The sequence below is a fragment of the Protopterus annectens genome, chromosome 4.part0 (genome assembly GCF_019279795.1).
Source record: "Protopterus annectens isolate FY-2018-M chromosome 4.part0, PAN1.0, whole genome shotgun sequence".
Classification (NCBI taxonomy): domain Eukaryota; kingdom Metazoa; phylum Chordata; order Ceratodontiformes; family Protopteridae; genus Protopterus; species Protopterus annectens.
In genome coordinates this window covers 125,584,608-125,610,971 of record NC_056733.1, presented here as the reverse complement: position 1 = coordinate 125,610,971, position 26,364 = coordinate 125,584,608, and the positions used below count along the sequence as shown (strand labels likewise).

The 26,364-nt window shown below is 44.8% G+C and overlaps 1 protein-coding gene across 1 annotated transcript in view; it reads right to left on the bottom strand.

The window, feature by feature from the left end:
- LOC122800226 (dynein axonemal heavy chain 17-like) overlaps window positions 1–26,364 on the bottom strand; it is a 17,083,451-nt gene that overhangs the window by 14,375,215 nt on the left and 2,681,872 nt on the right. The window contains exon 9 of the mRNA XM_044069720.1: window positions 16,098–16,184. Coding sequence (XP_043925655.1) covers window positions 16,098–16,184 — 87 coding nt within the window. The remainder of the gene's footprint in view (window positions 1–16,097; window positions 16,185–26,364) is intronic.

Genomic DNA, 26,364 nt, shown 5'->3' with positions numbered 1-26,364 from the left:
CTAACTTAGCTACTACAAAGTCTAAACTAAACATTCCCTAACAAACACTGCTATTGCTCTACAGCTTATGTTCCAACTATTAATTAAGCAAATCTCTATTGTAAGGTATTATTACCATTTAAAGAAAAAAATTAATATATTAACTAGCTACTTATACCTACCCCAAATACCTCTTTTGGTACAATCATTATTTATATACCACTTTTATTGAGAGAGAGAAAGAAAGAAAAAAGAAAACAAAAAAAACACAGAAAAAAATAAATGCATCCCACATTATAATTCTGTACCATACACAGTGCCTGCAACTACCAATTATCAAAGTTTTGCAATTGCATGCTTTAGTTCCTAACTATACTGACATTAATTGTCTGATTAACACCACGCAATAGCCACTATTTACCTATTTATATTCATATATATAGTGCTATACCTTGCACCCACTGCAGATATTGTAAAAATATAATTTGGTTCAACACTATAAGCATAAGGAAAAAAAAAAAAAAAAAAAGGAAAAACAGATGTTATTATATGCTTCACGTACATATTCTAATGTTATTTACTTGTTAAAAAAAAACATTAACACATTATGTCAGTTCTTTTCAGCTTCTCAAACCAGGAAACCATCAGTAATGCTCGCGACGGGGGACCGCTTTCGGAACCGGACCACAGGAAGTGTTACATCGAAATCCACACTCTCAGCTGCATTCAAGAGATTTCCTGTTTACCACTCGACGAAAAAAGTTCGTAGAAGTCATAAAAGTTCGGAAAACGGCCAGCAGACCCTCGGATTATCGCAAACAAACAGTTTTATTGCTTTTACAGAGGCCTAAACAACTTAAGCAGGGAACAAAGGATTACCTAAGCCTCGAAGTATAGTAGATACTGGATCTGACCTCAGGAGCATGCCAGTCTCAACGGAAGTTTCTTTCAGCCCTCTGATGCAGGTAAAAAAACCTTCAGAAACACTCCCTTTGCCTCGTTTTTAGTAGAAACAGAATATTTAATCCCATCCACCATAAATGTAAGCGCATTAGGATATTTCATCTGGAATTTAATTTGCTTGTCAATCAGAAATTTACAGTATGCAGATAAAGACTGCCTAGCTTGCCTTACTTGCAGTGGTAAATCCTGAGCCAGAGATATTTTACTATTTTTCCACATAACAAAGCCACCATTCTTTTTTGCAGTAAAAAGTATTTTGCTAACATCTTGAAAGTTCAATATCTTAGCATATACAGGTCTAGGCATATTAGAAGCTTGTACCTCTCTCAGTGCTCTGTGTGCCCTTTAGATAACAATTTGTTTCACTCCATCAGCATCATTTAACAAAACTTCAAGTATTTGTGTTATAGTTGGTATTAGCTCTGCATACTGAATGTTTTCAGGGATCCCTCTAATAATAATATTATTTCTTCTAGACCTCGCTTCTAAATCAATAAGTTTGCTTTGCATGGCTTGTAACTCCACATCATGTACTTTTGTTTTCTTCTCCAGCAAGTCTATTTTGTCCTCGGTTTCTGAAATTCTAGCCTCTGTTTTGTCCATTCTCTGCAGCAACTGATTACATAAAACTCCAAAAGTTTGTATTTGAGTAGTCAGGTCCTTTAAAGCTTCTTGTATAGGCAATAACGCATGTTTGATATCGTCCATGTTCAGTGGCTGATCAGTTTTAGATCTAGTCTCTGGTTTCTGTTGTTCCTGCTGTCTAGTAATTCTTTGTTTTTTCGCACTCCCATCCTTTACTGGTGACTGTAATTCCGACAGCTTTGTTTTGGTAGTAGTTGTTTCCATGCTTTATCCTTCTTGTGACATTTTTCTTTCCCCAAGCTGACAGGTAAAATAAAGAATGCAGACAGTCCTTTATTTATTTCTCTCTTCAGAGCTAGCCAATCACTTGGAATCCTGATAGATAAAGACTTTTTTTCCACTTTTTTCCCCTGGTTATAGATTAATTAAGTGTAGATGCATCTTTTTTTACTTTAATTTGATGTTCAAACCTCTTGGTATCGACTCAGGTTACAGATTTTTCTCAGGTTTATTGAGGAGCTGCAGGTCAACAGTGTTTACAGAATGGCAGCCATCTTTGAATCCCCCAGATGTTAGTAATTTTTATCTGACAAGATATTGATTGATGGAAGACTGACCACTGGGTATCCAGCATCCACTGTAGGATCCACATGTAAAACCTAACCAACAGAACTAAGATTATCACCGCAGCCATGAGGCCCAGAGTCCGGAGGACTGTGCGGGCTGAGATTAATGTATTGTTTACAATCTTTTTGACTTGTGACCTTACAGTTAGAAGTCGGTGAGGTGGAAGGGAAGTAATGGCAGTCTTTATGTTGACCAGTGCTCCATTAAATTCCAGTGTTTTGAGTTGGTTGGAGTTGTGATTTGTTGTAGTTTATGGTTATTCCTGGAAGAGCACAGGTGTGGAGAACCTGACCTCTTGACTCTATGAGCTGATGCCTGGTCAGAGCAGTAATGAGCCAGTCATCCAGGTAGGGAAACACCCAGAATCCTTGCAGTCTGAGGTATGCTGCTACTACTGCCATGCATTTGGTAAACACCCTGGAGGCTGTGGTAAGTCCAAAGGGCAGTACACTGAATTGGCAATGACTGGCTCCCAGCCAGAGGCGTAGGTATTTCTGGATCACCTGTTCATCTTTATGTGATAGTTGGTGTCCTGTAGATCTATCAAGCACATCCAGTCGTCCTTGCCCAGAAAGGGGAGAATGGACTAAACTGTGACCATCTGGAACTTGGTTCATTGAACAGATATGTTTAGATTTGTGATATCCAAAATTGGTCTCCAGTCCCCCTCTCTTTTTTGGCACTAAAAGGAACATTGAGTAAGTTCTGGATCCTATCTGATCTGGAGGGACCTCTTGGATAAAAAGAAGTTATGTACTTACTATAATGTTCGATGTTTGTAGTCCATCTCGCCCTTCATTCTTACACTTGGGATTGGAGCAGAATCTTGGCTCTGACTTGCCCATACTCCAGCTCAAAAACTTCTGGTTGGCTCGTGGCTAGGAGATATCCCATCATGCATCACCAACATTCCCCAGATCTTGTTTGCTGCAAGAAAACAAATACAGACACAAAGAACAAACCAAATGAAAAGGACTAATAATAAACAGTAGGCACTCTACCCCAGGTCCTCAAGGAGGGGGGCAGGAGGGAGGGTTCATAAGAATGAAGAGCTAGATGGACTACAAACATCGAACGTTATGGTAAGTACATAACTTCTTTATGTTCTGTAGTCCTATCTTGCCTTCATTCTTACACTTGGGACAGCGTCCCTAGCACCTTCATCTTGGGTGGCTCATTGGAAAATGCTCCTGAGTACAGTGGAACCAAAGGAAGACCTGTTCCTAGAAGCCATATCCAATTTGTAGTGAGTAATGAATGTGTGAGGTAAAGCCCATGTTGCTGCAGCACAAATGTTGTCTATTGGGATTTTAGCCTGAAAGGCTACCAAGGTAGCCATAAGATTAGGTTCGTTAGCAACATGAAAAGTGGAAATGGCTGCCAACTGGACTTTAATAGTTGCTGCTGCTGAAACTTGGCTGAATAACTGCGAGAGGAAGTCTAAAACAGCAGAAATGGGAGCTGTGTAGGGATCAAGGCTTCTCTCACGGGCCCAAAAGGAGAATCTTTTCCATTTATTGGTATAAATTTTCCTAACAGAAGGTTTGTGGGAAGATGACAGAATGTGTACAACCTCAGGAGAAAAGTCATGAAGCCTGACTAGGGATAGAATTGGAGCAGCCAAGCTGTCAAGTTGAGGGTGTGGAGAGAGAGATGGAACTCCCCTGAAATGTGTGTCAGTGAATCTGGAACTGGATCCAGAATCCAAGGTTTGTCCATTAGATGCAGTCTGAGGAAGGGGAACCAAATCTGTTGAGGCCAGTAAGGAGCAATTAGGATAATTTTCCTTCCCAAGGATATTGCTTTCTGAATTACCTTCGAAATGAGGGGGAAAGGAGGGAAAGCATAGAGAAGTCCCGAGGGCCAATCGTGAACGAGTGCATCTCTTGGAGTCTCCCCTTCCGCGGGAATCAGTAAAGTAGCTGCTGCATTTGGCATTGTGAGGAATGGAAAAGAGATCACAGCAAGGCTGACCCCATTTGCGAAAAAGTACTTCCGCAGACCACTTGTGAGTCATCAGAATAGCCCTGCTGATTGGCTATGACGCTGGATTTCCTCGGGATGTGCATTGCTGCCAAAGCGATGGGAAGACACTGCCCACTCCCATACTCGAAGGGCTTCTCTGTAGAGGGGGTAAGATTTGGTTCCTCCTTGCTTGTTTAGGTACCATACCACTGACATGTTGTCAGAGTGGATAGCAATCGTTCCTAGAGGGAGAAAGCTGTGAAGTGCTTGCAATGCTAGAAGCACTGTTCTCATCTCCAGGACATTGATATACAAATGAGCCTCGTGATCTTGCCATGTGCCTTGGACTGTTCTCCCTAGATAATGCCCCCCACCCTATCTGGGAGACATCCATCGTCACAGTGGCAACTGGGGGGGTGAACAAATGGTCTGCCTGTGTTTAGGTTGCTGGTCTGGATCCACCAACGAAGATCCTGTTTGCACAAATTTGTTATCAGGATAGGGTGAGACAGAGGGAGGTACTGCAGTGACCACTGGGCAAAAAGTAACCACTGCAGGACCCTCGTGTGCAGCCTGGCTAATGGAACTAGTGTTATTGTGGAAGCCATGGTCCCTAATAGCTTGAGCACCACCTTTGCTTTGACCTTTCTTAGAGGAAGTAAGCTCAAGACTTGTTCCCTTAGACTCTGAATTCTTTCTACAGGAAGGTAAGCCCTCATCGAAATGGTGTTTATTTCGGTGCCAATAAAGTTCACATGCTGAGAGGGCGACAATACAGATTTTTGCCAATTTATTGTAATTCCTAACTGCAGGCAAGTTGAAATGGTAGCATCCCTGGCCTGTAACAGTAGATGCCTGGTAGTGGCTATGAGGAGCCAGTCGTCTAGATATGGAAACACTTGGAATCCCTGACGTCTCAAGTGAGCTGTAACCACTGTCATACATTTGATGAACACCCTGGGGGCTGTGGTGAGACCAAAGGGAAGGGCGCGGAACTGATAATGACTGGCTCCCAGCTGGCAGCGTAAGTGACTCCTCGATGCCCTGTGCATTTTGATGTGGTAGTATGCATCTTGGAGGTCTATGGAGGTCTATGGAGCACATCCAAATGTCTTTTCCTAACAACAGGAGTATCGACTGTAAGGTGACCATTCGGAACTTGGACTTCTGTACAGATTCATTCAGTTTGCTGAGATCCAAGATGGGTCTCATGTCCCCTGTTCTTTTTGGCACCAAAAAGAATCTGGAGTAAGTCCCTAATCCTACTTGGTCTACGGGGACAGGTTGGATGATGCTCTTCACCAGCAACTTTTGGATTTCTAGAGTTGCTGAATCCCTGTGATTGAGTGCCACATCTGGGATTCGTCTGGTCTGAGTGGGTGGAGAACAGAAGGGAATATGGTAAGCTCTGGTAATTATCTTTAATACCCACTTGTCTTGAGTGATGTCATGGCAGGCTTCTGGGTATAAAGAAATATGACCCCCGACTGGCTCCAGAGAAGCGCAGTCAGGCCTCCTTTCAGGAGCACTGATAGACACAACCATGAAAGTAATCACGGTCTACCTGGCTCTGTGGGCCTCCTCTACCTCTAGGGTGGCGTCTACTGTTATTTCCTCTTCCTCTGCCTCTGGAGAAGGAGTCACCTTGTGTGTCCTGAAAAACCACTGAGATTTTTTGAACCACATTTTGTCGCCCTTCTGCCCTTTGGGATAGGGTCTAGAAGGGACGGAAAAACGGACTCCCATGGCAGACAGAGTTTTTCCTTCCTGCTCGCACCTGGTAAGTGTGTCCTTTACCTCGGTTCCGAACAAAGAGGAACCGTCAAAGGGGGCATTGGTAAACATAGACTTAAAGGCCTCCGCAAAGTTACACAAATGCATCCAGGAGTGTCTTCTGAGAGAAACTCCTTAACCCGCTGCCCTACTCGCTCCATCTGCTGCATACGAAATCAGCATCATGGAGGAGTTCACAATAGAACTTAAGGTAGACATCTGCGCATTGATCTTCTGAGATACCGCATCAGATACGTTACCCTGTAGAGTATCTCCCAGCTCTTTTAGGAGATCTCCCTGGAGCCTTGTGAAATGGGACAGATAGTTCAGCGACCGAAGCATAAAAGCTGCTGAAGCAAAGACACACTTCCCGTACCTATCCATCGTTCGAGACTCCTTGTTCGGTGGATGGACAGTGGAGGAAGTTTCGGCAAGTTCCTTTTTGGTGGCTGCTGCCACCACCATGGCATCTACTGGAACGCCCTTAGTCAGAAAGTCCTTGTCTTGGGGTGCTGACAAAAATTTCTTAGGTCTTCTAGGAACCAGTTCCGCAGAATCAGGAGATTCCCACACCTTTCGTCTCACTAAATCCAGTAGCTCGTCGAAAGGTGGCGACACCCAAGAGGCGAAGGGTTGAAACCCAAAAGTCTTCAGGTACACCGACTCCTCATCAGAAGGGGATTTGGTGGGCCAGCCGCATCTCTGTTTCAGGATCTCAAGGATATCTGCGAATGAGATATCATCAGAGGACGACTTGGGGGACCCTTCTGACTCCTCGAGGTCAGTGTCTGATGTAATAGACTCATCAGGGGGGTCAACATGTTTCCTCTTACAAGTTTTCTTCCTAGGCTGTTCCTCAGACAGGTATTCTGGGAAGACCTCAGAAGACTGGGGACCACTCACGGAGGTATCCTGAGGCTGTGGGTCTCTGCTGTGTTGGGAGAGAGAAGGAGCTGAGACTGAAATCGGCACCTCAGGGGGAAGAGTGTTGGTACCTCTGGATGAAACTGAAGTCCTAGACAGCACACTTCTCATCACCTCGAATGCTGATCCCCCCCCCGGCTCCGAGGATGCCCTCTGCTCCGAAGATGCAGAGGCAGCCCTCGTTACCGAGGAGATGGGCTCCGAGGCAGATGTGGGGTCCAAGTTCACCTGCGCCAAAGCACAGAGAGGTAGGCTCAGAACCAAAGAAGTTTGATTTGAAGTGTCACCTTCAGGCCTGACCGGAGAGCTGAGGATCCTCGACCCCCACGGACGGTACCGAAAGGGTCGGAGTAGATATTGGAACTGAGAGACCAACTGACGTAGCTGGAACCGACCTATCCACAACTGGAGGCACAGACAGCTCTGGCTCCGAAGGCTCAGAGAAGCTCGAAGGAGGAACATGAATCGGGTGTGAGGGCACATTGGGCTCTGGAGCCGAATGGGGCAGAGCCAAACCCAAATTTGCCAGCGCCGAAGAGTGAAGCAGTCTACGCACCACTCTCTTGATGTCCTCATCGGAAAGGCTCTTAGAGGACCTGGAAGATAGAGTGGGGGATCTAGATCGCTGGAATACAGGTGACCTAAGAGTCGGGGAAACCGGTTGAAGTTCAGGTGACTGGCTCCAAAATGTAGTGTCAGTTAACAGCTCCGAAGTTCCTGGAGCCGAGACTGATGGATCCCCTAAGCTAACCTCTGTCAGCACCAAAATCAGTGCAGCCGATGGGGGTGTAGACAATTTTGTCTGGCAGCTCCAACGAAACAGAATTGGTGGGAGGCCGCCTTTTTGTAGTTTTTGGTCTGTCTCTTTTGGAGGAGGAAGGAGATTTAGAACTGGTTGATGAGGATGCCAATTCCTCCTCAAAGGAATGTTTTAATAGTCCCTTCAATATCAGTTTGTTCTTCCTCTTCTGAAGAACACAAGGACTGAATGCATGGCAAAACAGGCAAGGCTCTTGGAGGTGGATAGCCCCCAAACAGTAAACACACAAATTGTGCCCATCAGTCAAGGACATCTTCTGGGCACATTTAGTACACTTTTTGAAGCCCGAAGGCTTATGATCCTTAGTGTCTTTTGACATAATGCAAAAAAACCACAATCGGCAACTAAAACACACAACAATTAAACAGAGAAAAAGATAAATGGAGTACTTGGTCCTCTAATTTAAACGGGCCTAGCCCTAAGAGGAAAGAGAATAAACCGAGGACTAGGTCCTCTAATTTAAACAGGCCTAGCCCAGGGAGAAAGGAAAACAGAACAGAGGACTAGGTCCTCTAATTTAAATGGGCCTAGCCCAACGGGTGACAAACAGAAGAAAAAGGACTAGGTCCTCTAACTTAAACGGGTCTAGCCCAAACAGGAAAGAGGAAAACAGCAGCACAGGAGATTAGAGATGCAGGGATACCAAAAAATGCCAATGGAAGAATGGCCAAACAACGTACAACAAATACACACAGAAAATAAGGAGCAAATGGTCCGAAACAGACATAGACTGCAATAAACACACTAATCTAGCAAGACAATATAGCAAAATCCAACAAAGACAAGTCAAATTATTGACAATATCACTTAGCCACGACCAAGAAGAATCATGTCTGAGCTGAATGAGCGAAAAACGAGATCTGGGGAATGTTGATGATGCATGATGGGATATCTCCTAGCCATGAGCCAACGAGAGGTTTTTGAGCTGGAGTATGGCCGAGTCGGAGCCGTGATTTGGCTCTGATCCCAAGTGTAAGAATGAAGGCGAGATAGGACTACAGAACATCTCTTTTTTGAGCAGCTTTCAAATCAGAATTACACTTGATCCCTCTGTCTGGGTGGAACATCAGGGATTTTCCTGGGAATTGTGGGTGGAAAAGAAAATGGTATTATATAAGCTCTGGATATAATCCTCTGCACCCAAGTATCTTTTGTTAATTCTAGCCAGGCTCTCTGGTGCATGGACAGTCTTCCCCCGACTATCTCCAGTAGTGGACAGTCAGGGCCTCCATTCAGGAGCGGTGATATAGTTTATCAAAGAAAAATTCTCATGAACCCTGGTTTTGCAGGGCACCTCTGCCACGAGGATGACAACATCCATTGGAGTTCCACCCTCTGGCTCTGGGGCACTTCCTCCACGTATGTCATGGAATGGGCCTTGGGATTTTTTTAACCACATTTTCCAGCCACTCCATTGATTCCTGGAGAAGAATCTCTGGGGGGGGGTGAAAAGTGTATGCCCATGGCAGACAAGGTATTACCATCTTTCTTAGAGCATTTCTTTCACTTTAGGACCAAAAAAGGTTGTTCTGTCGAAGGGAGCATTGATGAAATTGGACTTCGATGGCTCTGCAAAGTCGCAAAATTGCACCTAGGTATGCCTCCTCTTGGAAATGTCTGAACCCACAGCTCCTGAGGTTCCTTTCGCTATATAGAAAATTAACCTCATGGAACTACTGGAAATAGCCTGTAGGGTTACCAACTGAGAAGCTACTGAATCCTTAACCTATGCAGATGCGGTTCCTGAGACAGTATTTGATAACTCTTTGGTCAAATCTCTCTGAAGTCTAACAAAATGTGCCAGATAGTTCAGCAACCATAATGCAAAAGACACTGAAGCAAAGACATGGTTCCCCAGTCTGTTCATCATCCACTACTCCCTGCTGGGGGGATGGACAGTGGAACTCTTGTCTGCTAGTTCCTTCTTTGTGGCCACTGCAATGACCACGGAATCAAATGTACCCCCTTTTCCCCAAAAATTCTCAGTCTGCAGGTGGTGCCATTATCCTGTCCAGTCTCAGAGGAATTGTCTCTATGGAGTCAGGCTCCCTCCATGCCCCCCTAGAGAGCATGTCTATGAACTCATTGGCGGGTGGAGTCACTCAGGAAATAGAGGATCTTGTACTGAAAGTCTCTAGGAGAATGGATTTCTCTGGCATAGGGCTGGCGGATGTCCAGCCACCTCTCTATTTCAGGATCTCTAGTATGTCTCCACAGGGAACATATTCTGGATCTCACCATGTGGACCTTCACCTTCATCGAAATCCATTTCTTAGGGGTTGGACTCCTGTGGGGAGTCTAGATGCTTCCTCTTGCATGTCCATTTCCTGGGTACTTCCTCAGTGGGATTTTCTGGGAAGAGGAAATCAAAACTGCTTGAAGTTTTGGTACAGGATGTCCCCATGGAGACAGTAGTTGAGGCTCCAGATGCTGGGGCATCATGGTCGAATAGGTAGGATCCAAGGGGAAAGGCTTCATCATGGCTGCCAAGGCAGAAAACACTCTCTTCGCAGCCTCAAAGACAGAGCTCAAAGGGGCCAGAGAGAGGCTATGATCCAAGAAACCAGGTTTCTGAATCACCCCCCCCCCCTCAGATCCATCAGCACCGCCTCTGAGGAAGAAGCCAGAGCTGAACTGTCTAGTGCAGAGGTGCCAAGGAAATGACATGGCTCAGAAAACTTTGGAGTCAAATGCTGCTTCTTGGACCCGGCAGGCAGGCCTCAGCTCCAAGCGCTCTCCTGATACGAAAGGATAGGAGGTCTCAGAGAAGATGTCAGATCCAAAGATACAGAGATCCTCAGATCCAAGACTGATGGATCCAGACAATTGGGATCCTGAAACTCTACGATAGCAGATGGTGTCAGAGGAGGAACTTGCAGGGCTAGTGTCGTGCAAGGTCGGACCACCTGACCCAGAGGGGTAGGTGCCATGGGAAGACCAATCTGCCAATGAATCGAGAGAATCTTCCTCACCACTCTTTCCATTTATTTTTCTGTGAGACTTCTGGAAGAATGAGCAAAATAAATGGATGGGAATGCTAGTTCTGCAAAAAGGAGATGGAAGCTTGTCTGATACTGGTCCAACCTATGGAGACTATCTAGTACAAGGACAATATAGAGTCTCCGAAGGCTGTGTCTGATCTGAAGGTTGTCTCTGATCGAACTTGGATTGAGACAGAACCATAGTATTAATTTTAGAAGTCATATAATCTGAAGAAACAGTCAGATCTGAAAGTTTCATCTTTTTCTGATCCGGGGGTTGTGACTGGATATTTAGCACTCTGTTTCCCTGAAGAGTATGAGGAAGATTTTGATGAGTTGGAAGGCTTTGACTTTGGAGACTGGGATATGGCTTCTCCAAAGGAGAAAGGAAGGAGACCTTTTAATGTCAATTTATTTTTAAATTCAGTTAAGGCTCAAAGATTAAATCCTTGACAAATCGAGCAATCATGCTGTAAGTGTAATTGACTCAGGCAGTACACACAAAGGGAGTGTGCATCCGAGATAGGCAGTATATGTCCACACTTGGAGTATTTCTTAAAACCTGCAGGTATGTCACTCATTGTGTAAAAATATTTCCACAATAACTACACATCAACTTTCAGTAGATAAGAAAGTGAAAAGAAATAGTAAGTAACTTTTTTTTAAACAGGCTGAAGGAAGAGGAAGAAGACTACCACCAATGGTAAGAACTAAGACCAAGTCGTAAGAAGGAGGGAGATACTAATGATGATATCTTACAGTACCTAGTATGAAGGGAGACTAAAGAAAAACAGAAGAAAGATTACAACCCTAAAGTAAAGTAGAGGAGAAGAGGAAGCAAGGAATACCTGCAATGGTATGTCAGAAGTACAACAAAGTCGTAAGTGCAAGGGAGCATACAGAAAATAAGAAATTCATAAACCACAAACAGTAAAGACTAAAGGGTTACAAGGTAAGCTAAGGAGAAAAAATGTTAAACAGGAAAAATTTTAAAGAAAAAATTTACTTACCTAATAGAGCTCGAGAGAGAGGCTGGTAGATCATGTCCATTAGCTAGAAGGAGCAAACGAGATCTGAGATAGTTGACAGAGTGCACTGTGGGTAAGACAGAAGTTCCAGAGATCTGGTGGCTGCAAGATGTAGCATCACCGATTTGGATCTGATGGATCAGATCCAAACCCATCTGTGAGGATAGAATGAAGAATGACAACACCAGATCAAGATAATTCCTATCATAACACATAACACCACATCTCATTATGCCTAAGCTATCAAGCCCATAAGGTGAAACACTCCACAACCTAATATTCTAGTCATGGGAGACTCCATTGTGAGACACACTGATGCCCCTCTTACCAAGCTGGATAAGGGGAATGTTACAGTTAATCACCTGTCAGGGGCCAGGATTTGCCAGATCACGCAAGCACTCAGGTCATTTACCCCTAAGTACCAGTATGACTCAGTCATAGTCCATGTGGGTATGAATAACCTGAGACATACCTCCCACGGCAATATGAAGAGAGACATGATTGAGCTCTCAGAATATGTGCACATGAAGGTATAAGCCTAGCACTAAGCAGCATTCCACTGTCTCCAAGGATGATCCCAGAATACAAGCAGAAAATGATCAACATTAACAATTGGCTTAGCTACTGGTGTCATTCCAAAGGGGTCCAATACTTGTCAGGTTGGGAGGACATGGTTGACAGGCCATGCTGCTTTGCCAGAGATGGTCTTCACCTGTCACCTCTAGGCTTTTGGATACTGGCCAAATTGTTATCCACCCTGTAGTGCCTTTTTTTAGGCATTGCCAAACAGATAAACCTTCCAACATAACAAAAGCTGCTCAAGACAAGCCAAAGGTGTCAATGCTCAATGCTAAGAGCCTCAAAAAGAAACTGCACTCCCTACAAACTCTTTTCACCATGGAGAATGCTGATGTCTGCAGTTACTGAAACATGGTTCAAAGCTACCGAAAGCACTCTGGCAGTGTATGTCTGTAGTGCCTTCCATACTTTCTGACCATCCACTAAACATGAAAGAGGAAAAGGCGGAGGTGTAGCTATCTACATAAGGGATAAGCACACTTTAAGGCTTTTTCAAACAATATGAGATGCTTGAAATATTCCATGTCCAACTAACCATGGGAAAAATCCATTACCATATTCTTGCTATCTACAGGTCCCCCACCATGAACCAAGAAACCCATACATCATACTTAAAGTTAGTAGAATCACCTACCATCCAGCCCAATACCATACACATGGATGGTTTTAACTACCCCTCCATTAACTGTGAGGCATACACAACCATTAATCTGCAGGCCCACAGATTTCTTGACTTTGTAAATTCAAATGCCCAAGAAACATCCTAGATCTGGTACTTACAAATATGAGAGAGTGCTGCACGCCCCCCTCCCCAGTGTGATGTCACTCTAGTAAGATCAGATCACAAAGCAGTCTCCCTTGAAATAAAGGTAAAACTAATCTCCCCACTTAACCCCCAAAACTTTAACATCTTCTCTAAGGTAAATTATCCCCTATTAAGGGATGGCATTGCTAGATTCCAAGCTCCCCAAATCCAGAAAACAGAGAAGCTAATGCAGAGGCTTACACAAACATCTTGTACAACCATATAAACAACTACATAGAAACGGCAGTACCAGACAAAAATAAACCCAGGTCAAACCACAGAAACAATCCACCCTAGTGGACCCTAGTATTAATAGGTTGTATAAAAAAAGAAAGAAAAATCTTGTTGAGGAGTACAACGAAATGTATACAACAGAGCAAAAAAGTCCTTCATTAGTCTAAACAAGCGAATCAGGGAACTAAAGTTTCTGAAAGCAGATTTTGAGGTAAAAATTGCAGCTAAAGATAACCATAAGGCATTTTTAATTATGTCTGCAGTCTTAAGGGCAATACCCAACAATGTGCAGAACTAGTTGTAGATGGCATCACCTATACTCAGCCGGAAAAAAAAGCAAATCTGCTGATCGACAAATTTAGTTCAAATTTCACCACATCAAGCCTAGTTCTCCCCCACCACACCACTGTTAATTATCACCAAGGAAGAGGTTGCTACTATGCTCTCTAAAGCTAAAAACACGGCTTCAATGGGGCATGATGAGATACCAGGTTGCCTCTTAAACAACTTAAATTAGGACTTATCAGGCCCATTAGGATCTCTGTTTAACCACAACCTCTGGACTAGCTTTGTTTCCATAGAGTGGAGAACAGCAACAGTCATCCCTCTGCATAAAGGGAGACCACCTACTGACCTGGGAAATTACAGACCCATAAGTTTGACTAGTGTTATATATAAGGCCATGGAAAGAATAATCACAGGCCTTATAAATAATGACATATTAAACCTCCATACACTGGACCCAACCCAATTCAGCTTTGTCAAGGGGAAGTGATGCCTTCTGAATCTGCTGGATTAGTCTGAGAAAATCACTAAGGCCATGGATGACAGTGAAACAGTACATACCTCCTACCTTGACCTGACTAAGGCATTTGACACAATTCCCCACTCAGGTATTATAAATAAACTCAGAAAACTGGGCATAAACCTCTATGCCACCACATGGCTAGCCAATTGGTTCACGGACAGGACATGTGGAGGGTAAAGGGGGTGATTCCAGATCCAGCAAGAGGCCAGTTGCTAGTGATATGGCACAGGGCTCAGTGCTGGCACCACTACTGTTTGGAATATACTTCTCTGAAGTCAAGGGCTAATGTGGAAGGCCTCTGAATGACAAAGTTTGCAGACAACTGCAAGCTGGGGGTAATCACTGAATCATCCACTAATGTAGATATCCTTCAGGAAGGTCTAGATCAGACAAATGACTGGTGCCAGAACCATGGCCTAAGACTAAATGTGAAAAAATGCATTATCATACCCTTTGGGAAGTAAAATACCCCTGAAAATTACAACATCAATAGCACACCCCTAAGAGTAAACTCAGAGATAAGAGACTGAGGTACACAGAGAGATAGTGGTAGCCTGAACTTTGACTGCCATGTGTCCACAGTGGTGAGGAAATCCTTTTATGTAGCAAAAAATTATAATTAAAGGTATGGCATCCAGATTCAAGGATATTATACTCTCACTGCACTCAGCCCTCATTGAACTGATAATTTAGTACAATATGCCATTTGGCATGTACTTGACTAGGCATTTACAGCAGCTGGAGAGATGGTGTAAACAACATGAACTAGGGGTGACCTATGCCTGACCTACAAGGCACTCAAAAATGCAGTCCTAACGGAGCTGCCACACATCCACAAGTCAAACAGCACGAGGGTCACCTGATCTAGGGATCTACAGTTAGTCAGTGACACAAACAAAACATGAAGAGACAGATATGTGTCTCAGAGATTGATCCTTCTTTGGAACAGACTTCCTATTCACATTAAGCAGAGCCCTTCCCTGGCCTTCTTCAAACACATTTTGGATCAATGGATTGGGAAATTGCAAATTCACACCTGGGTTACTGCCTATGTTCCTTATGGATGGGGCAGTTTGTAAGATACTCAATACACAGGCACAAACCCATGCCATCCTCTTGCCCCTAGGGGTGATATATTGGGTAAAAGTGGATTATATTGGCTAGGCTTGTAAGGGCCCTTAAGCCGTTGGCCTAGTAGTCTTCTATGAACCTATGAGAGGGATAGCAGTATGGTTCACTATGGGATAGGCATAAGGTATTTAGCAGTCTGGGAAAATTTGAACTGACAAGCAGTCCAAATGCCTGCAGCCTTATAGTCACAAAGGATGGACTTGCTCTTATCAGATCTTAGTTTCCACATCAGTGACCAGGAATAACTAGGATGAAGTGTGGCATTACCAATACAAACCTGTAGCCTAATACTATGAGCAAGACGCAGCAGCATTAATGAGGGCAAAAAGGCATCCATGTAGTGATGAAATTGTAACAAACATATGCTTTTGGTACTGCAAAGTAAACCCTAAATACAGTTTTAGGCACTGGAAAATAAACCATAAGTAACAGTTTTACATATTTTTTACAAAGCAAACAAGAAAACAAAAATAAAATGTATACATGTGTGTGTGTGTTTGTGTGTGTGTGTGTGTGTGTGTGTGTGTGTGTGTGTGTGTGTGTGTGTGTGTATGTGTGCGCGCATGCGTGCATGTGTGTGTGCGTGTGTGTGTGTGTGTGTGTGTGTGTGTGTTATTTGTCATAATACCCGTTCTTCCTGATCTACCTAGCTACAAATCACAATGCTTCTGGGCCCACAAGTTGGCACTGTAAAGTAATAGTGATATACAAATTATCCTGAAGAGGAAATCCTATTTTCAAATGAAATAAATAATGAAGAATGAAAGGAGAATACAGCTATAGTGAGTCTAAATCTTATGGATTATTGATACTCTTCTAAATGTGTCAACAACTCTTTAAAATACCACTAAACCACAGTGTAATAAAAAGAAAAATTATTAAACATAATATTTACCTCCATAGTCTGTAATCTTTGCATGAATTTGTCCATTCGGCTGAACACAAGAGATTTAGGGAACTTCCATAATCTCAGTTCTCTGTCCTACAATTTGAGTGAGATATTATCACTAACTCTAATATCTCTTCCTAATGAAGCCTAAACTAAGTTACACAGAGAAAATTACCCTTTGAATATACAAACATAGTCCAAAAAACAAGGAAATCAGTAACTGCAGCTCTTGCTTTTTTCTCACATATTCTTTTGGTAAAAGTTATGTACTCACCATAGCTATGCATCTGTGTTGTGCGTTTTCATTCTTCCTCAACCACTGGGTATCAGATCCAACTTGGCCACATTTACTAGACTTTCGGATCCAACCCTCAAGCTGCTCCCTCTACTGATAATGCTGTAGGCAACCTGCAATACCTCAGATCAAGTTTGCTGTCTTATAACCCATAGGAAGAACTAACCCTAGGTTAAGACAAAAGTAAGGCTAGTAGTAGCAGATTGGGGCTCACATCTTGAACAGAGGTTCCACAGTAACCACAAAGTCAATCCAGGAGCTAATAGGAAGTGGGAGGAGGTTGGAAGTTAAATAATAATTAAAATGGGCAACACAGATACATAGTTATGGTGAGTACATAACTTTAATATCTGATGTCCTTTTCATTCATTCCTCAACAAATAGGACAGAGTCCCCAGCTATGTGAACCTTGGGTGGCCCTCATGGAAGGATATTCTGGATTACTGCAGAACCAAAGGCAGCCCTGCTCCTGGAAGTCAAATCCAGTTTGTAATGAGCTATAAAGACACGAGCATTAGACCATGTAGCTGCTGCACAAATGTCGTCAGTAGACGTTCTAGACCAAAAAGAGGAAGATGTAGCCATAGAACTGGTAAAGTATGCTTTAGGAGGCCTGGGTAGGGACAGACCTCACTGACTGTAAAAAAAAAAAAAAAGCAATCAGTAAGCCATTATCTGGATGTGTATATTATATATTTTCTCTCATACTTGATTCAACTGTATACATTCTATATGTACTTTAATCAAATTGTATTACTGTGATTTTGTATTTTGTTCTGTATAGCTTTTCTCCCCAGGCCTCTGCTGCAAAAGGACCTGTGTCCAGTCGGAATGTCCCAGTTACCAAATGTAAGATAAATAAATAAATAAAATAAAATTTGGCTCAGGCAATTTTAGGAACTGGTGAGCCCAATTTGTTTGGGGAGAAAGAGACAAACAAATGCTCTGACCTTCTGAAATCTTTTATTTTGTGGAGATAGTCTGAGTACATCCAAAAGATGAAGCATGTATTCTCCTTTATTAGCAAAGTTGGGAAATAAAACAGACAAATGAGTGGTTTGATTAATATTCATTTTGGAGGTTACTTCAGGCAAAAATGATGGATCTGTTCATAAGGTAACCCTGTCTTAGAGGAAGACGCACAGCCTAGAGTTTGAAAACTCATCTCAGAGATGTAATGGCGACTAAAATGAAAAGTTATGTACCTACCATAACGTTCCATGTTAGTTGTCTTCTTCTCGCCTCCTTTCTTGCTGGATGGGTTCGGAGCCGATCCTCGGCTCCGACTCGGCCAATACTAAAGCTCGAGAGCTAATTCCACCGGCTTGAGGCTCCCCTATATCCCACAATGCTAGGCGGTAACTACTCAGATCTCGTTTGATAGCTAAAACCAAGCAGTTCTAGTCTCCATAGTATGGAGAAGAGAGAAAAAGAACCCATCTGTATATAAACCTGTATGGAAGCTACCACAAACATAAAAGGGAGAATAGAGGTGGTAGAACATGTGGGAAGGAAGCCCCAATGGAAGATCCCAAAAATTCCTATCGGTCTGTCCAGGCTGGGGGGAAGGAGGGTGGGACGCAAGAAAGAAGGCGAGAAGAAGACAACTAACATGGAACGTTATGGTAGGTACATAACTCAATGTTAAGTTGTCAATCTCGCCTTCATTCTTGCTGGATGGGACCGCGTCCCTAGCACTTTACCCCGGGTGGCTTATTGGAACAGACTCCTGAGAACAGTGGAACCAAAGTTGGCACGGTTTCTGGAGGCCATATCCAATTTGTAATGCGAGATAAAGGTATGAGGAGAAGCCCAAGTGGCTGCTGCACAAATGGAATATATTGGTAGCCTGTCCTGAAAAGCTACAGATGTAGCTAATGCCCTGGTTGAATGAGCTCTAGGTCTTGAAGGCAGTTTTTGATGTCTGATTTCATGGATGAAGGTAATTACAGAGGTAAGCCATCTTGAAAGGGACACTTTAGAAACTGGAAGGCCCAATTTCCCTTCCGCATAAGACAGGAAGAGCTGGTCAGATTTCCTGAACTGTTTAGTCCTGTCTAAATAATATCGAAGTTGGCGATGAACATCTAGAAAATGTAACTTTTGTTCTGACCTGTTGGAATAATCAGGGAAGAAGACAGGGAGATCGATAGTCTGGTTTAGATTTGCCTCAGAGGAAACCTTAGGCAAAAAGGACGGATTAGTCCGGAGGGACACCCTGTCTTTATGGAAAACTAAGTAAGGAGGACGACTGCAAAGAGCATGAAGTTCAGATACCCTTCTAGCTGATGTTATGGCTACTAGAAAAAGTGTTTTCCATGAGAGCAACTTAAGAGGGCATGAAGCCGCAGGTTCGTAGGGGGAGAGAATCAAGGACGCTAGGACCAAATTCAAGTCCCACTGAGGTGGGGATCTTTGATTGGGGGCTTGAGCAAAAAGACACCTCTTAAAAAGGCTTTGCAGAGTTTATGGGACATGATACTGGAGTCCGAGACACCTACATGAAAGTTAGATATAGCAGCTAGTTGTACTCTAACGGTAGATGAAGAAGAGCCTAAATGAAAGAGCTCTGCCAGGAAGTCTAGGATAGACTGAACAGGTGCAGTGAAGGGGTCTATATTTTTGATGCTGCCGAGAAGGAAAAACGTTTCCACTTACTATTGTAAATCCTTTTGGTAGAAGACTTGTGAGAGGCTATCAGGATGTTACGGACCGAATGAGAAATTAAGGGAAGCCTGGCTAGGGTAGGAATTGGAGAAACCACGCTGTGAGGTTGAGAGATTGGAGGGAGTGGTGCAGCTGGCCCAACTGGTGGGTCAAAAGATCTGGCACTGGGTCCAGATGCCAAGGCTGCTCCAAGAGGTAATGATGCAGGAACGGAAACCATATCTGTCGAGGCCAGTAAGGGGCAATGAGAATCATAGTGACTCTCGAGGCGATAGCTTTCTGAATTAATTGAGAGATCAGTGGAAAAGGGGGAAAAGCATACAGAAGTCCCCAGGGCCAATCGTGGACTAGAGCGCCTCTGGTGGGTTGGCCTGGTAGAGGGAAGAGGGTGAAAAAATCGTGACACTTGCTGTTTTGGGGAGTAGCAAAAAGATCGCAGCAAGGCCGGCCCCATCTTCAAAAGATTTCTTCCAGCACTGATTTTTTTAGAGACCACTCGTGAGGCATGAGAATAGCTCTGCTCAACTTGTCCGCAATCACGTTGGACTTCCTGGGAATGTGCGTTGCTATCAGAAACCGCTGAGAAGAAATCGCCCACTGCCAAAGTCTGAGTGCCTCTCGACATAAGGGATAGGACTTAGTTCCACCCTGTTTGTTGATGTACCACACTACGGACATGTTGTCCGTCTGAATTGCAATAGTCCCTGTGGAGAGCACTGCTCTCATCTCTAAGACATTTATGTGCAAGTGGCACTCGAAAGACTGCCACGTGCCCTGGACTGTCCTGCCCTGATAATGCCCCCCCCCACCCGATCAGGGAGGCATCTATTGTCACAGTGGGGATTGGGGGGGGGGGATGAAGGGTCTGCCCTGAAGAATTTGAGGTGATGTCATCCACCAAGACAGGTGATTCTTGCATGATTGGGTTAGCAGAATGATGTGAGACATCGGGAGCTGTTGGAAGGACCATTGGGAAAACAGCATCCACTGGAAAATCCGCATGTGAAAACGAGCTAAGGAGAGGAGTGCAATGGTAGCTGCCATGAGTCCTAATATCTTCAAGACTACCCTGGCTTTGATCTTGTTGCATTGAAGCAGGAGGTAAACGTGTTTGCGGATATATGATACTCTTTGCTCTGTCAGTCTGGCAGAAAGATGAACTGTATCTAAGGTGGCGCCTATAAAGGTAATAGATTGACAAGGTAGATTGTTCGAAATTTACTGAAATGCCTAGAGCTTGGCAAGTTTGAATGGTGAAGTCTCTGGATAGAAGAAGTTGACGCCTGGTGGTGGCGGTAAAGAGCCAGTCGTCCAAATATGGAAACACCTGGAATCCTTGACGTCTCAAGTGAGCCGCGACCACTGCCATACATTTGGTGAACACTCGGGGGGGCTGTAGTGAGACCAAAGGGCAGGGCTCTGAACTGGTAGTGACTGGCTCCCAGCTTGAAGCGGAGAAACCTCCTGGAGTGTCTGTGCATTTTGATATGGTAGTACACATCCTGAAGATCTATCGAGCACATCCAATTGTCCTGACCCAAGATGGTTAGAATGGACTGTAGCGTGACCATCCGGAATTTTGTTTTCTTCACATACTTGTTTAGCTTGCTGAGATCCAGTATTGGTCTCCAGTCCCCTGTTTTTTTTGGTACCAAAAAGAATTTGGAGTAGATTCCGGATCCTTGCTGGTCTGCTGGGACTGGCTGGATAGCTCTTTTTGACAGCAGCTTTGATATTTCTAACGCTGCTTGTTCCCTTAGACTGGGTGGAACGTCTGGAAGGGATCCTTTGGGTTGGGATGGGATGTGAATAAAGGGGATTTTGTAACCCTCGGATATGATCGACTGTACCCATTTATCTTGAGTAAGGGAAAGCCAGGCTTTTGGGTACAGTGATAATCTTCCCCCGACTGCCTCCGAAGGTGGACAGCCGGGCAGCTCCTCAGGGATGCTGAAAGGGTTTATCAGAGAAAGTCTCTCTGCTACCCTGGTTTTGCGGACCACCTCTGCCCCTAGGGCGGCGTCTATTGTTTGTTGTTCCCCCCTCTGCCTCTAGAGGGGAATCAACTTTGTGCGTCAGATGAGACTCCTTGTGGTTTGCGGAACCACATCCCCCCCCCTGACCTTTGGGATAAGGTCTGGAAGGGGAAGAAAAACGGACTCCCACAGCAGAGAGAGTCTTACCTTCCTGCTCGCACCTAGTCAATGTATCTTTCACCTGAGGTCCAAACAACGTTGAGCCATCAAAGGGGGAATTGGTGAAGGACGCCTTGAAAGGGTCCGCAAAATTGCAAAGCCACATCCAGGCGTGGCGTCGTAAAGCTACACCTGTGCCTGCGGCCCTACTCGCCCCATCAGCCGCATATGAGATAAGCCGCATGGAGGAGTTGACAGTTGAATTCAGGGTTGCCAGCTGGGAGTTCATTTTATCTTGGAACCCCTCAGCTGTTGGATCCTGCATAGCATCACCCATATCCTTGAGTAAATCCCTCTGGAGATGGGTGAAGTGACACAAGTAGTTCAGCGACCGCATGGCAAAGGTCGCTGAGGAAAACATCCACTTACCGTACCTGTCCATGGTCCTAGACTCCTTATTAGGAGGATGGACAGGTACCGAAGGATCGGCTAATTCCTTCTTAGTGGCTGCGGCCACCACCATGGCATCAACAGAGACACCTTTAGATAAGAACTGTTTCTCTTTCGGGGCAGTAATAAATTTTGACGACCTCCTTGGGGTAGGTTCCACTGAATCAGGGGCCGTCCAAGCCTTCCTTGCCACCACTTCCATGAGGGGGTCAAAGGGAGGAGACACCCAGGAGGTGGAAGGGCGAGAGCCAAACGCCTCAAGGTAGACCGACTCGTCCTCTGAAGGGTTAAGGGCGGGTCAGTTCCCCCACTCTGTTTAAGGATTTCAAGGATGTCAGCAAAAGAGACATCCTCAGAGGGGGACCGAGGGGAACCTTCAGATTCCACCAAGTCGGTGTCGGAGGTGATAGACTCAGGGGAGTCAATGTGCTTCCTCTTGCACTGTCTCTTCTGAGGGGGTTCCCCTGCCGGATCAGGAGAAGCCTCGGAAGAAGAGGATATTCCCAATGGGGAAACCTGCGGAGCTGGCTCTCTATGGTCTGGTACGAGGGGGTGGGTAGAAACCACTGCAGGCACTGAAGAGGGAGGAGCTGACAGAGCTGACCATGGGATAGACACGGGGTCTAGCACGCTCCGCATGACCTCGAAGGCACCCCGATCAGCCAAGGCCGAAGGTCCCCGCTTCGAGGAGACAAGGACCCCCCGGGCACCGACAGGGACGGCTCCGAGGCCGATGTCGAAGCCGAACTCACCAGCGCCGACACTCCGAGAGGGAGAACGGGGTCGGACAAGGGTCCAATGCCACTCGCCCCATCGGAGCCGACGAGGGAAGCCCGGCGCCGGGATCCCCCCAAAGAGGAAATTGGAGCAGACGACGGAGCCGAAAGGGAGGGTATCGGCTCTGACGCACCGACAGCCCCGGCTCCGACGAGCCCCGGCTCCGAACTCAAAGGAGTCGGAGGAGGAACAGAAGCAAGGATGGGAATAGCCGCTGACTGTTGAGTAGGGCTATGCAGCATTTGGGCCAGTGCCTCGGACTTGAGAAGTCTACTCACCACCCTTTGTAAGTCATGGTCGGACAGCCTGGAGGACCGAGAGGAATGGGACCTATGTCTCCACTCCGACAGAAGAGGGGATCCCGGGGCCAAGTGGATGCAGCCGATGGAAGGGGACCTCGACCTCTTCTTAGAAGGTGGCTCTGAAAAAACTATCGGAGCCGACTGAGTCTTAGCAACCTCGGCTCCGGCCGGAGCCGAGGTAATGGTTTGAGACTTCGAAACATCGACTCCAGCCGGAGCCGATGTCGAAGCAGCCTTAATGCTCCCAGCGGACGGCTCTGAAGCTGGAGCCGACGGCCTGGAAGTCTTTGAAGGCTTCCCCGACGCAGACTGGGTCGAGGGGCCTTCAGGCTTTAATAAGCCTCCAAGAATAAGTTTATTTTTGCGTTCCTGCAGGACTCTCGGGCTGAATGCATGGCAAACAGCACAGGAGTCCTGCAGGTGCAAAGGCCCCAGGCAATAGACACAAGAAGTGTGACCGCCTGTCAGAGACATTTTCTGACAGCACGAGTCACACTTCTTGAAGCCTGAGACCTTGGAGTCTTTAGACATCCCAGAAAAGGAGACTGTATACCAAAAAACACAGACACAACACACAGACACACCCTTTAACCAAAAAGAAAATCCCAATCACTCTGAATGACAAAGGGAAAAAGGGGAGTGGGCCAAAGGCCTAGAACTTAAAAAGGGATAAAAAGGGAATAAAAACGAGGGAAACCCGATTTAAACTAAAAGGATACCCTGTACTATAAACTTAACTAAATAAAAAGGATAGGGGTAGATATTTGAAGTTTTTAAGTAGAAAAAACTCACTAACCTGCCAGAGCCGGTAGAAGAAAGCACCTCGCAGCTAAGCGGCAAACGAGATCTGAGTAGTTACCGCCTAGCATTGTGGGATATAGGGCAGCCTCGAGCCGGTGGAATTAGCTCTCGAGCTTTAGTATTGGCCGAGTCGGAGCCAAGGATCGGCTCCGAACCCATCCAGCAAGAATGAAAGCGAGTTTGACAACTTAACATTGGCAGTTTTCCAGGAGAAAAAAAATCAGTTTTAGCTGATGGTTCAAAAGGATTCTGAGTTAACCCTTGCAGCACAACTGTCAAACCCCAGGGTGGATTAGGGGCCTTCACTGAGGGCCTAAGTGAAAAGGTACTTTTGAGAAAAGCCTTGCACAATTTTGAAGGAGCTAATGAGAAAGCATTTTTACTTGAATGAAAATTAGATATGGATGTCAGTTGCACTTGATAGTAGAAAAACTAGCTCCTTCTAGAAAAACATATGCTAAAAACTCAAGGACAGCAAAAGTAGCAGCAGTGAAGGGGGTCCAATTCTCTCTGCAGAGTCTAAATAGAATTGTTTTTCCATTTACTTTTATAGATCTTCCTCAGAGAGGCCCAGTGGGAAGATAGTTGTATCTCTCGGACTGGGGAAAAAAGCCTGGGCTGTCTAACTATCAGTGGAATTGGAAAAAACATGCGGTCAACTTGAGGCCTGGAATTTTCAGATGATCCATCCCTGTGGGATGAGAGAAAAGATCTGGACTGGGGTCCAGTATCAAGGGAGGATATAAAAGATGAGACCAAAGGAAAGAGAAACACACTTGATGAGGCCAAAAATAGGCAATGAGCATAGCCATGCTTTCTGAAAGAGTTTTGGAATTAGAGGTATCAGGGGTAAGAATAATGGAGGCTGGTGGACCAAACATGGACTACAGCATCTCTCTGCGACTCACTGGGGGGAGGGGGATTAGGACAAAGAACCTACTGCACTTGTTGTTGTGGGGACATGCAAAGAGATCACAGCAAGGTTGAATCCATAGATGGAAAATTCTCTCCACCACTGATTAATTGAGAGGCCACTCATGAAGCTTTAGAATAGACTTGCTGAATTTCTCCACCAGCATGATGGATTTCCCCCAGTTTGTGTACTGCCATAAGAAAGAGGGTGGAAGAGATTGCCTACTGCCATACCCTCATTGCCTCCTGACAAAGGGGATAAAATCAGGTCCCCTCCTGCTTGTTGATGTACCAAACCACAGACATGTTGTCGGTTTGAATCCCAATCATCCCAACAGGAAGGCCATCCTGGAAGATCTGCAGTGCTAGGAGGACTGCTCTCATCTCTAGGACATTGATGCGTGAATTGGTCTCTTCTGGGGACCATGTGTCTTGGACCATCCATCCAACAAAATACCCCACCCCAATTGGGAGGCATGTGTGGTTACCGTGTCTTCTGGAGGCAAAAAAACAGCAGGTTGGTTGTGGGAAACGTCATCTGACTGAATCCACCAACATAGATAGTCTTTGCATACTCCAGTGAGTTTGATGGGTAAGGACAAGGGATGGTGAAGACTTGACCACTGAACAGCTAGAGTCCACTGAAGAATGCACATATAAAAACAGGCCATAGTAAAAAGAAATTATGTTCTTACCATAACATTCCATCTGTGTTGTCGAGCTTCGTTCATTCTTGACTACTGGGTTCCGGTTCCGACCCTCTGAACCAACTTGGCCGTTATAACAAGCTCAGACCTGCCAGAAACTCTCAAGCCAAGGCTACCCATACTGCCTCTCCTCCCTTCTCCTCAAATCAAGTTTTGATCATAAAGTAGAAAATCATGGAAGCTTTGTCTGAGCAATAATGCTGCTAGGATCTCAGGACTAGCTCCAAACCTCCAGGCATCTTTTGGAGGGGGTAGGAGGGTGGGATGCCAAGAATGAATGAAGATCGACAACACAAATAGAACGTTATGGCAAGAACATAACTTCTTTATCTGATGTTGTCAGTCTTCATTCATTCTAAACTGTTGGGACACAGTCCCTAGCTACTTTATACTCTGGGAGGCCCCAGGAAAGGATATTCCTGAACACAATAGAGCCAAAGGATGCTCTTTCTCTGGAGACCGTATCTAATCTGTAATTAGTGATAAAGGTGTGGGGTGTAGTCCAAGTTGTGGCTTCACATATGTCATCCACAGAAGCTCTGGAATGAAAGGCTACTGAAGTGGAAACAGATCTGGTGAAATGTGACTTAATTTTTGTTGATAAGTCCAGCTTATTTTGGCTATAAACAAAGTGATGCAATCTCTCAACCATTTTGACAGAGTAACTTCTGAAACTGGTTTGCCCAGTCTAGTACCTGAAAAGGATGGAAACAGTTTGTCTGATTTTCTAAATGGTTTTGTTCTGTCCAGATAAAAACGTAATTGTCTGTGTACATCCAACAAATGTAAGCAACATTCTACCTTGTTTGAGAAATTTGGGAAAAAGACTGTAAATCAACAGTCTGATTAATACTGGAATCTGATACTACTTTAGGTAGAAAGGAGGGATTAGCTCTGAGTGAAACTCTGTCTTTGTGAAAAATGATATGCAGATGTTTAACACACAAAACCTGCAACTCTGAAATTCTCCTGGCTGAAGTGATGGCTAACAGGAATAGTCTTCCAAGATAAAAACTTGATATCACAGGTGGCTGCTAGCTCGAAAGGCTGATGGACCAAACATTGCAAGACCAACGCTAAATTCCAAGGCGCAATGGGCTCCTTGAAAGGCAGTTTCAAATGTAAAGCACCCTTAAGAAAGATTCTGCATAGACGGTGAGACATCAAGGAATGGTCATCTAATCTGTTGTGGAAGTTTGAAATGGAAGCTAAGTGAACTCTAATGGT